Source organism: Octopus sinensis, linkage group LG4 (genome assembly GCF_006345805.1).
Source record: "Octopus sinensis linkage group LG4, ASM634580v1, whole genome shotgun sequence".
Taxonomy (NCBI): domain Eukaryota; kingdom Metazoa; phylum Mollusca; class Cephalopoda; order Octopoda; family Octopodidae; genus Octopus; species Octopus sinensis.
Genome location: NC_043000.1, coordinates 59,131,282 through 59,144,284, shown reverse-complemented (window position 1 = coordinate 59,144,284; position 13,003 = coordinate 59,131,282). Strand labels below are relative to the sequence as shown.

The window sequence follows — 13,003 nt, the reverse complement described above, 5'->3', positions numbered from 1 at the left end:
TAATCTGAATGTGCTCTGGAGCTTACCCTTTTTCTATAAATTGGTGTAACAAATCATCAATGAGCATAGGGAAAAGTTCATTTCTTGTATTATTTCCTCAAATGAACACACAACACATATTATATTATGGTATGCAAAATTTCACAGTAAAACTGAAGGAGATGTTAGTCTGCGCTGTTAAAAGTTATTGAAACATCACTCAAGATTGTATTCAGCTAATGTGTTTGGGAAAGTCAGCCTAATAGAACCCATACTTCTCTAACATGTTTATCAAGGTTGGATATTAAAATCACAAGGTGAAAGTGAAGTGAAATCACTAAACTCTGTCAAGAACCTGTGTCACACAATCCTCTGAAGTCTATTATCTACATTTACAAATGCCCCAGTTTAGAAGAGTCCATAAAACTATGGATACCAACTATTTTTTCTCAAGTTAACTAAAATATTCAGTGTTAATGCATACAACAGTGTAGGCAGCCATCACTCATGAATGAAAGCATAGTACATGCTACCAACTCATTCACAAATGATGACTGGTTAACATGTACCACAGTTTTGCAAATTGTTTTATATGCCTCCTCTGCTCTTCATCTTTGACCCAACAGAACATCCAGGATGTGACAGCAGAGAAATAGAGGGATGCGCCAGCACTCAGCTTGAACTCATTTCAGTTGAGCAGACTGAAACAATGTGAAAAAGAAGTGTCTTGCTCAAGGACACAATGCACCGCTCAATCCAGGAACTGAACCCATGTCCTTATGATTATGTGACAAACACCCTAACCATCATGCCATATGCTTTCACTGCATACAGTAGAAAAGCAAAAACTGCAGCATCAACTTGGCTGGCAAACATGGCCTAAACATTTGAATATGTAAGTCACCTAGCTATAAAATGGTACCATGGGTGGCTATATCCTACCATAATAAGCAGCATTAGAACTGTATAGTTAATTTTTTCTTAGCTTTGCAATGCTACATTCAATCCTACTGTGGACCAGAATAATGATAGAAGCATTAATATTGTTTCCTGATCAGTATCATATCAAAGTGATAATGGCTTCTTACATATGAACAATATCACAAATATGTAAGAAAAATTTCATTTAATTTAATGCACATGAATACATGGATGACATATATTCTATTAACCTTGAAGATATGTGAGTTGAACTCAAATATACAGCAATTACAACACATCATGTAAGATATTTTAGTCTTGTTTACTATTGTTTCATGCTGTAATAATAATGTCTCACTTCATACTGTAATAATAACGTCAATAACAATGGTTTCTAATTTAGGTACAAGACCAGCAATTTTGATCGAAGTAGGGGCGAGTCAATTATGTCGACCACAGTACTTAACTATTACTTTGTTTTATGAACGCTAGAGAGTTGAAAGGCAAAAGAGAAGGAAAAAGACTTGAAAAATATTTTTACCAAAGCTCTAGTGATTCTTGCAATCCACTGCCTTCATACTGTCAAATCCTTTTCAAGACAGCTCATCTGCCACCGGCTTTCTTCTGGCACCCAGCTCTTGCATGTAGCTCTATAAACTGTATACAGCAGTGTTCCACCTCTTGGGCAATGGTTGAGAGTAGTCAATGGTTTTTCTGGCACTCAGAGAAATTCTTTGAGGACTGCCTGATTGTGTAGAGGAAACTTTCACCAAATAATCGCTTATATCCTGTAGATTGAGTGTATGTAAAGATTTGTTGGAAAAAATTTTCCGATGGGTTGGGGTGAGGAGTTCTGGAAAATTCACAGGACCCGACCTTTCCGCCCTCATAACTTTCTGGAAAATAGGTATTTTTTGATGAAATTTTATACAAATACAATTCAAACGGTGTGAATTACGATTACATAGAAATTTGTAGGCAAAATCTTTAGAAGGGGAGGGGGGAAATTTCTGGAAAACAGAGTTTCTGATCAGACAGCCCACATAAGTTGGAATTTCTCTGTCTTGACAGGAATTTTTTCCAATGTTTTTCACCAAAGTCTTCAGAATGATGGGAGGTATCTTTTCACATGAAAAAAGAATTTGGAAATTTTTTTTTTTTTTTTACTCCCAGCACCCCAGTCCAAAACTATTCGGGCCATTTTTTTTTTTCACTATGCCCTTAAAACCCGTAAGAGAAACATTTTCTGTTTAAAAGAAAATTGCTAATAATTTCAGAGGAAAATGTGTGATTTAAGGGAGATCTGGCTGTTGTTTCTAGCACATCCCAAAACTTCCCTCCTTGTTTCTTTCTCACTCACACATCTATTGATATTTTTCAATATTTTTCTCCTCATAAACAAATTTTATGGAATGATGCTGTCAAAGTAACACATGTAGTCCCAACCAGGTGAGGCCGTGTTATGTGTGTGTAAGAAAAAACACCTAAAAAACATCTTTAGTGTTTATATTAATCTGTCAAATGCTTATTTGTTCACGTTATTTTGAATTGTTCAGGTTCAAGAACGGTGTCCACAATATTTGCATGTAACTTTGTAAATTTTTTACATACAAATTTGAAATTTTGTCAGTGGGTGCTTTATATACCACTGGTTTATAGTTATGTAGTTTTAGCTGAATTTGCTGAGTAAATTTTACTTTTATGGGCAGGTAATTTTTACATATGTAAAAGCAATAACATGATAGATAAATACTAAAACTGAAATTCTTAATTATCTCTTATCTGTTTGATTTGTTACTAAAATTATCCCAACTAACAAACATTTTGCCACTTTTCAAGATGAGGTACATTAATTTGAATTAATTAAAATACAGGTATAATCTCGGTAGATTTTATTCATTCAGTAAATATTTCATACCTCGGTGTGGAATAATTTTTTTTTCCACAGTTTTTTCAGGTGCATTCAACTTATCTGAACTCCAAACCTGCTGCAAGCCACTTTTTTCTGGAAAAGAAAGGTGGAAGGGGTGCTGGGAACTTTGACGTTTCCCACCAAGGGGGTTTTGTTTCATGGGTCTTTTTTATTCTGCATGGTTTCAACAAGTGTGACATCGAAATCACATGTAAACAAATCCTTTTTCCAGAAAAGGAAAAATTTGGCTACATTTCTAGCATGTCCTGCTCCCATGAATCAACTATTTGCATTCACACTGAAATATTTACCAACTTTTTTCCTTCCATTTATTTTTTCCACTTTATGGAAGTCAATATTTTCTCTGACATCCAGCTCAGCAAGGTCACGGATCAAGTGGAAACACATCAATCACCACTGTTCCCTCTTGACAGGACAAAGAAATTTCCCGCTGTCTTTGCAAGTAACAAGCATGTGGCTTTGGTTTCAAATCCAGGCAGGGCCAAATGAGGTCCTACAAGTTATTTATGATAATAATTGGCATTATATCGGGGTTGAAAGAATGATGCATACAATATTAAATATGCTAAGACAATCTGAAAACAACAGAAAATTTTAAACGTTTACTGGGTTTTATACAATTTTTGGATTAACAGACTTGAGTTAAAAGAAGCTAAATGTAATAGAAGTTAATTAGTCTGATAATGATTTTCGAAGTTAACTTAAAAGTTAAATTGTTAACAAAAATTTTAACTTCATTAATTAACGATTAACGGACTTACATCTAGCCCTGTATATATAGATTATATTATATATATAAATATTATATATATTGTCAGTAGTTCATATATCCAAAAAAGAAGCACACATTAGAGCTGTAATACATTTTTTAGGAAGTTAAAGTTATGGCCGGTCATAAAGTGACTATTGCTTTTGCAACTATAAAGCACTTAGCAGTAGAGAAGTCATGTATACTGTTAAGCACTTTATAGATGTGAAACTAATGGTCACTTTATGACCAGCCATAACATTTAACTTCCTGAAGAAAAAATACATACATACATAATTACAAACGCACTACATACGTATGTACATATATACATACATACATTCATACATAGGTCATCACATAAGTTCTGTCTGAATTTTGAATAAAGAAAACTAGTGATCAAATGTTATATTTAATTGAAATTTAATCATCAATGTACTTTCCCTGATTATCTATGACTTCCTTCCATCTATTTACAAGCTTTTTAATCCCATCAATGTAAAACTATTTTGGTTTTGAAGCAAAGATCTTTGAAATGTCAGTTTCGACCTCCTCTGAGCTTGCAAAAGTTATGTGCCCCAAATGATTCTGTAAACTACAAAACAAATTGTAGTCTGAAGGAGCAAGGTCAGGAGAATTAAGTGGATGAGGAATTTATTCCCAACCAAGCTCTTCGATCTTCTGTGATGTGATCTTTGCAGTGTGGGGTCACACATTGTCTTGAAACATCACTCCTTTTCAATTCACTAAAGCAGGTCTTTTTTTCTTCAAAGCTTGGTTCAAATGCTCTAATTGTTGACAGTAGACTTGAGCATTGATTGTTGCATTAGGTGGTAACAATTCAAAGTGAATTACTCTTTTGCAATCCCACCAGATAGAGAGAAGAACCTTTTTTCCATGAAGTTCCCTTCTCGGTTGGGGTTGGGGTTGAGCTTTTTCCCTTTTACCAAACCACTGTTTATGACATTGAACATTTCAATAGAAGATCCATTTTTCATCACCAGTCACAAGTCTATCCAAAAAAGGTGAAATGAGTTCGCGATAATGGAGAGAAGAGCAGATGTCAACTTGGGCTTTGCCGTTGCTTTCGGACAATTCATGAGGCACCCATTTTCCAAGTTGTTGAAGATGACAATGAATAGTTGTATGGTTTGAACTAAGCTTTATTGCCAATTCTTCAACTGATAATGCAGGATTTTCTTCAAGTAATGCCTCAAGAAGCTTATCATCAAACTCAACCGGACATCCTGGTTGATCTTCATCTTCAAGGCTGAAATCTCTTCTGAATTTTGTAAAACATCTTCTGCAAGTCCTTTCATACAAGCATTCTTTCCCATAAACTGGGTGTATGTTTCGAGCCACTTTGGCTGCAGTTTCCTTTTTTGTACTCATAAAGCGTTATGTGCCTTAAATGCTCTTTGGATACTTCCAAGTTAGAAAGGGTTTAAATCAAAGAAATTTTAATTCTATTATTCTGTAAAATAATATTTAATTAGTTTAAATGTACACAAATGCATAAAAATAATTTTTAATTCCGTTAGACATTCTAAAATACTATTAAATTTCATTCAATTTTAAAAAAGGTAAAATCAGACAGAACTTATGGGATGACCTGATATATATATATACATAAGTTAATTCAAACATGAAAACACAACAACGCGAGGACGTGGAACAAGTATAGTGTTATTGGACGCTCAGGAAAGAAAAGAAAGAAGGAGGATTTAACGTTTTGAGCGGAGCTCTTCGTCAGAAACATAGGAAAAGGAAAGATCCAAGGAAGGGAAGACAGGAAAAAAATAGGATTGTGTCTGTAAACATCACCTTGGCACAGGCACGTGGCCACTGGGAGGGGGGGTCTATGGGGTGCTCAGCACCCCCAGTTAGAATCTCAGGCCCCCCCTCCCCATTATAAGTTTCTGTTTTATCCACTTTTGAAATAATATATTGTCGCCACCTTCTTTTTTCTCATAAGCAATATCTGAAGTCGTTAAAGCTGTTATAAATTGAATTTCTTTTGATTTAGTAGTTAATAATATGAAAACGTGGGTAAATTAGAGCTGGTCAAAGTGTTTGTTGTAGCTGTAATTTTTGTCGCAGAATTGGCTGCTGACCCGGTCATCAACTGTTGTGTTGAATTAAGGAGTGGCTGACGCTAGGTCAATTGTTGTTGTGGTGGTGGTGATTGTCCTTGTTGCTGTTGAAAAGTATGTGAAGAATTGTTGCTGTAGTTAGAGATTTATGGTAGTAAACGCATCACTACACAAGTATATATATGAACAGAGGCAGACATTAAAAGGTCATTTTATTTCTACTAGTCAGAGAGGATTATTATTTGCGAAGAAGGAAATAAAATTTTTGAAATTTCCCAAAATATACGTTCAGAAAGGATTTTCAGGTGAGAACTTTCACTGAATAACTTTTCTTACTCTTTAAACAAAGTTTATACTGAAATTATTTTGTGTTTAACTAAAAAAAGCATAACTATGAAAAAATTGCTTGAACTGAAATCTCTTACGAGTTTAGTTTTAAAATACATAAATTTTAAGAAATTGTTACACTTACGATATTCTACCTTATTGCTAATTTCAGTTCCCAAAAATAATGAATCCCTACAGAAAAAGAGAACTGAAGCAATTATTGCTGATTCATATAAACAAAAGTTTCGCAGCTCAAGGGCGGTCTTGCCACGTCTTTGACACCCTCATAGGACAGGTCGACTGCCAACCAGTGCAACCAGTTCTAGCAAAGTTTGATCCAAAAATTTATGGAAAACAAAGACGTGACTTTTCGTCAAGCTGATATACTGGTCGTTTATGGTTAGAGTATTCTCTTTCAAAGAAAGCCTTGTTTGTTTTGCTTGTCGGCACTTTAATACTTCCGCTCAAGCTGATAATTGTTTTATTAAAAACTAGCAGTATCGCCCGGCGTTGCTCGGGTTTGTAAGGGAAATAACTATATAAGCATTTTTAGAGAGTTACTTCCCTTATAGATGCCAATTCGTGCTTTCTTAGCCATTTCTGTTTTGGTGTCTTCAAGCCATGAAGTCGTTGTTCTAAAAGAACGCTGGTCTCCTTGACAACGCTTTACGACGTTGATTTCCTTACACTCCCTTCCCCACAGCTTCACGAGGGAGGGAAGAAGGTGGAGAAGCAAACAGGTGCAGGTGTGACCATGGACGCCAACTCCGCAGCCATCGACACACGAAAAATTATGCATTAAAATGGAATAAAAAATTATGTTAAATTATTTTTTAAATCGTAGACTCATCGTAGACGCGCGCTAATACTCAGACGGGCTCGATATGAATCACGACTATAAGATACCCGAATTTGGTTAAACTGCACAGCAAAATGTGGGAGTAGTTAGGAATCTAAATCGAAGGGGACAGACACTCACACAACTACAGTTTTATATATATAGATGGATATTCTAATTGGCATCACGCAAAAGAAAAAAGCAAAGGTTTAAATAAACACGCAAACTCTGCATCCCCTATCCAAGCTATGCTAACATGGAAGGAACGCCAACAGCATTTATCCACAACATCTCTGTCTTCAATCTTGCAAAATGATCAGTTGAGCAAAAACCGTTATTATATCAGTTCCATTGTTGATATTGTTCATTTCCTTTGTGCAAACGAATTGCCTTTTCGAGGAAACAAAAATGAAGAATCTTTATTCGGAAGATGACACGCAGCCTTGTGGTCTTTTTTACACATTAGAGAAAGACTCAAAGCTAATGGAATGTTATAGCACGATTCCAAAAACTGCGATCTACACCTCAGCAACAATGCAAAAGGAAATCATTGAATTGTTGAGAAGAAACCGTCAGCCTCGTGGTCGATGTTTATTTGAAATTATATAAAAATAATGTTTAAAGATTTGGCTATTATCTCTAGCATGTAGAAATACCTTTTAGGCTTAACTATGTGCTTGTTGAAAAGCATTAAAAAAAATATTGGAGTCGGTACATTCGACTAAAAATTCTTCGAGGTGATGCCCCAGTATGGCCTCAGTTTAAAGATTGCAACAAGTAAAATGAAAATAATGAAATATATCAGAAGTTTTGACCAGGCTAGGCGTCAAGAAATGTGTGTGTGGGGGGGGGGGAAACCAAAACAATAAACGAAAAATATAAGCATAAGGCTTTTGTCCACTTCAGATTGGAAATTCAGCAATGATTGCTTCAGTTCTCTTTTTCGGTAGTGATAAATTATTTTTGGGCACTGATATTAGCAATAATTAATTCTAAGGTAGAATATCGTAGTAAGAGTAACAATTTCTTAAAACTTATGTATTTTTAAACTAAACTCGTAAGAGATTTCAGTTCAAGCAATTTTTTTTTTTTTTCAATTTCTTCATAGTTATGCTTTTTTAGTTAAACACAAAAGTAGGGGCAATCAGCTGGCTACGTGGCTGCCTTGGCAAGAAACGAACTATTCAAATACCAAGAAATAGCTCTCAAATCTCCCTTAGAAACGACAATAAGAGCTCAATGTCATAGATATAGAAAATATAGAACGGTCAGGCTGACTGAGGTTAACTAACTACAGCAATTTCATTAATATCCACTACAATACTCAGGATATCTGTAAGCCTGTTGACCACCTATTTAATACATCTGACACCTCCACTGGCCACTTCCAGAGATGCTGTTCACATATTTTCATATACCCACGAATAAGCCAACAAGGAAGTTTCTATGGTATTGCCTAGCTGGGTAGAAATAGCTGTCAAATTCACTCAAATGACTCCCTACTATCTTGAACAAAGGACACATTGGCCAGAGTATTCTTATATTAACAACAACAAAAAAAGAAAAGAAATGATCAGAGCTCAAGGATCTTTGATCATAAGATTGTTCAGTCAGATGTCACTTGTTTCTAACAGTAACAGTATACCCATAACATAAGAAGTAACATATCCTTGTTTTGCACAGCTTCAAAAAGCTTAAACAAACTTCCTTTTTTCTGATTACTCTCCTTCCTGTTCTTAATGATGTTTTCAATTACAAACATTCAGGAGCATCCATAAGTTACACGTAAGGAGAAAAAAATACAGTTTAGCTTAAAGCTGTTGACTATGGTATCTCCTACTAAAAATTAGCATAATGCCTTGAATAACTACTTTGATATATTTAGACCTATTCCTTCAACCATGAATATTTATCATATGGAAATAAAGTAAGATCAGCTTAGTAAAAATAATGATAAGGGAAAAAATATTTCTTATATGTTCAAGTTGGTATAATCAATAAGCATAATCCAGAATGTTAACGATACTTGTTTTATAAGTCTTAATGAAATTTAAAATCATAAGCTTAACCATCTCTGAAATTTTCTTTTGGACTTTCTGATAAAACGTAAACCAATGGACATTTTATGAACCTGTTTTCGTATTAAATTTACTATGTTAAACATAATTTAGAATAAACATATAATTTCTTTTTAAAAAAATCCCATGTAGAAGATTTATTTTATAACAATGGTAAATATAGACATATCTTTAGATTTCTGATAGTGTAGAACTAGTAAAAAATAAAATAGCTCTTGTGTCAACTTCGATCTTCCATAGTTCTCATAAACTTATCGTTAACACGTGACAGTTATTTTACCACTTGATAAGCACCTCGTAAGGTTTTCTGTCTCTTCAGGTAAGTAATGTTCCTGAAGATTTTATCTTTTTTTTACTACGATGATCAGCTTCTTGTCAAAAAGAGCGATCTATGCTGTTATGCACCCTATCGCTTCATTAAGCAAAAGCAACTAACTGATGTAAGAATATCAACTTAATGTTGTGACTTCTGCAAAACTTGTTTATCCAACACGTTTTCCACTTCATAGGAAAAGTAGAAACAACACTGTTAAAAGTTAAGAAAAGCCTTTCGTGTGTGCACCTTCACTGAATCGAAACATTTGTTTACTCATGATCAAACACCATCGTCCATTATACGATCGCTGGTCAGTCGATTTCCCAACATTTCATTTCCACAAAACTATAGAATGTTAGCGTATTTTATCTTATATTTTATTGTTAGCAGTATTTTGACCCGTATATTCAGTTACCTAATGATATTTTGCTTTTGTGTTTATTGTCATTTTATTCTTTACCAATCATTTTTGTTTTTCGATACACCTCTTTATATTCTTTAGAACATGATGTTAACTTTATCTTATAAACACGTAATGTCTCCAATTATCAAATTTTTAGAATATCATCGTGTTTATTTCCTCTATATATAAGTAACAATTTTACAAACCCCGAAGACAAGTGCCTAAGTTCGGTTTATAAAACATTGAGATAATCTCCCTCTTGGTAGGACTCGTAACTTTTCATAGCTAGTTAAACCAAGTAAAGTAAAATTTTCTGGACAAAAATATAACTGAGTGATTTCAGATCTCTATGAACCAATTATCTAAGTAAGATTAGTGCGGTTTTCACTGGGTTACAAGGTTGCACTTCTAGAATGTACCCAAGAAAATAACGCGGACGCGCGGATTGTCGAATTTTTAAAGTACCGGGCAACCAGACAAGAAGTTGAGTAATTCATCGCATCTTGACACTAGAAAAAACACATAACCAGTACCGCCGTCTTAAAGCATGGCACACTAGAAAAGTTGCCCGGGACACAATTTTGATCCATGTATTTTTGTGGCTTTCGATCATTAAAGGGTCCAGTGCATTGATTTGCCCTGTGACCTATAATGCTTGTCAGACGGCCCTGCACCTAACTCTCAAATCCCCAAAGTACATCTCTAGCTATAAATAAGTATTGTAGAGTATAAGTAACTTTGGGGAAAAGTTACGAGCGTTTCAATCGATTAAAATCCGGAGTTCTGCGAGGAAAGGAATGGGTTCCAAGTTTGATTTGCTCCAATCATTATTGCTGTTCTTATGACCCAAGGTAATGACAGTCATTTATTCTGTCAGATTTCAATAAATAGATAGACATTGTGGGACTAGAGCTACAAAACAATTCCTAGTTTCTTTTGTTTTTCCTCTCAAAACATGATTTCTATTCCAGTAAAATTTTTTGGAAACTTTTTGTGAGATAAATTGTAGATAGTTGAAATATATTTTAATGTTTACTATAGAAGAGCACAAAAATCTTGTTTTATCATAATCTAAGTGGAACATTAGGAAAAGCATTGAGCTACAATGTAATTACACTTTATATATCTTTGATGTGCATATACAGCTTCTATCATTCATTTTAATTTTGCTTTGCAGGTTATATTTTTTGGAAAATGAAATTACCAGGAACTGTTCGAGATCAATTTAATTGCAATAATCTCAATGATTTCATAATAATTTTCATTGAAGTTCATCGAGAGAATTAGACCAAATGGGAATTATTTATAGTAATTTATAGGAAATGTTTCTTTCACAAGACTCTGAATCTTCAGAACCAGATACACAAGCTGAGAAAAGATTATTTCCTTGTTCAACATGTGGCAAAAGGTTTTTAAACAGAACACATTTTAACATTCATCAAAGGACACATACAGGAGAAAAGCCTTTCAGTTGCGAAACTTGTGGTAAAAGTTTTTCGCAAAAATGTCATCTAACACAACATATAAGGATTCATACAGGGGAGAGGCCATATCAGTGTGGTGCATGTGAAAAAACGTTTGTTCAAAGTTCTCACCTTAGAAACCATATTAAGTCCCATTTGTTCGAATTTCCTTTTACATGTGAGATGTGTGGTAAAGGGTTTTCAGAAAAGGAGGTTTTAGATGAACATATAGAAATGCATGAAAGGGAAAAGTGGACCAAACAGAAGATACTCACAAAAAGTTCTCTAACACCTCTTATTAATACAGAGTATATGAAAGCTTGTCAAGAAGCAAACATTTTATGTTGTGACGTATGTGGGAAAGATTTTCCAACAGTTTCAAAGCTTAAAACTCATAAAAGATTCCATGTTAAAGAGAAAAGAGTTTCTTGTGAAATATGTGGGGGGAAATTTTTTAATGGATCTGATTTAAGTATACATTTGAGAACGCATACGGGAGAAAAACCATTTCATTGTGAGGTTTGTGGGAAAAATTTCTCCCAAAGCCCTCATCTTATACAACACATACGAATACACACTGGGGAAAATCCTTTCCCCTGTGAGATATGTGGGAAAAACCTTTCTTCTAGATCACACTTAAAAATTCATAAAAGATCGCATACTGGAGAAAGGCCTTTCCATTGTCAAATTTGTGGTGATTCATTTTCATGTAGTTCTCATTTAAGTGCACATATAAGGATTCATACCGGGGAAAAACCCTTTAAATGTGAGGTCTGTGGGAAATATTTTTCACAGAATTCTCATCTTACACAGCACAGGAGAACACATACTGGGGAAAAGCCTTTTTCTTGTCAAATCTGTGATAAAGGATTTACTTTAAAATCTGGCTTGAAATTTCATCTCCAGAAACATTCATGTTCAAAGACTTTTCATTGTGAATTTTGTGAGAGAAAATTTACAAATAATTTCCGTTTTATACAGCATATAAGAACACATACTAAAGAAAGGCCTTTTCTCTGTGAAATATGTGGGAAGAAATTTTCACAAAGTTGTAACCTTAAACTGCATAAAAAAACACATTCTTGAAAGACAATTTTTCTCTCTATCTTTAGAAATCCATTAAATATTTCCTCTTCAAAAATTTTTTTTTTACTTCTTAAATGGCAACTACATTTTTAACTAATCTTAAATTACAATGTCAAGATGGTTGTTGCACCGAATTGGAGAGAAAAGGTTGGATACAGGGTTTACAATGAGATACAATATAGATAATAAAATGATGTGAGGTAAATGCATCAGATGAGCTGAGAAGAAGATTAATGAATTAGAAAGTTCAAAAGAGCAGAGATTATGGGAGAAGTAGGTTTTAGCTTGACTGAGAATTAGGAGTCTAGTACATGTGTAAGTGTAATGAATGCATTCTCTTGGATATATGAGCAGTGTACCACATAGGCATATGTGGTCTGACAAATAAGTATCCGGACTGTTGCTATAGTAACAAAGCTAAAGCATGGAGAGTGAAGCTGCTCAACAGAGATTGACCTTGAATTCTCCTGTGCATGTGCACCAAGTTTTAACATTCTAGCTCACTTCCACCGTTTACAGCAGTGCTTGGAAGGAAGGTGTGTAGCATGTGATCGTCGCATTGACCATGACAGAGAAAGTTCTCATGGCAATACCTGCTCAAAGGCCTACACAAAGTTGCAGAAAGTGTAAGGAGAGGAGTATATGAGCTGCACACAAGTGTACAAGTGGTTCAGACATTTCCAAGAAGCAAAAAAAATGTCCATAGTGACAAACGTTCTAGGAGACCCCCAACCAGGAGAACTGAGAAAATCATTGCAAATGTGCAAGCAGCTGAGAGAAGAAATCATCAAATCACCATCCATGAGTTATCAGAGGAT

General features: G+C 34.6%; 1 protein-coding gene across 4 annotated transcripts in view; it reads left to right on the top strand.

The window, feature by feature from the left end:
* Positions 1-12,240, top strand: part of LOC115210853 (zinc finger protein 420-like) — a 47,679-nt gene extending 35,439 nt beyond the window's left edge. For 3 of the 4 annotated variants that reach the window (XM_036502014.1, XM_036502013.1, XM_036502015.1), the window contains exon 3: positions 10,814-12,240. In XM_036502014.1, coding sequence (XP_036357907.1) covers positions 10,959-12,185 — 1,227 coding nt within the window. In that variant the 5' untranslated portion in view covers positions 10,814-10,958 and the 3' untranslated portion in view covers positions 12,186-12,240. Of the gene's footprint in view, positions 1-9,122; positions 9,237-10,813 lie in introns of those variants that run through there. The other variant, XM_029779610.2, reaches the window with a different exon arrangement.
* The last annotated feature ends 763 nt before the right edge of the window (positions 12,241-13,003 follow it).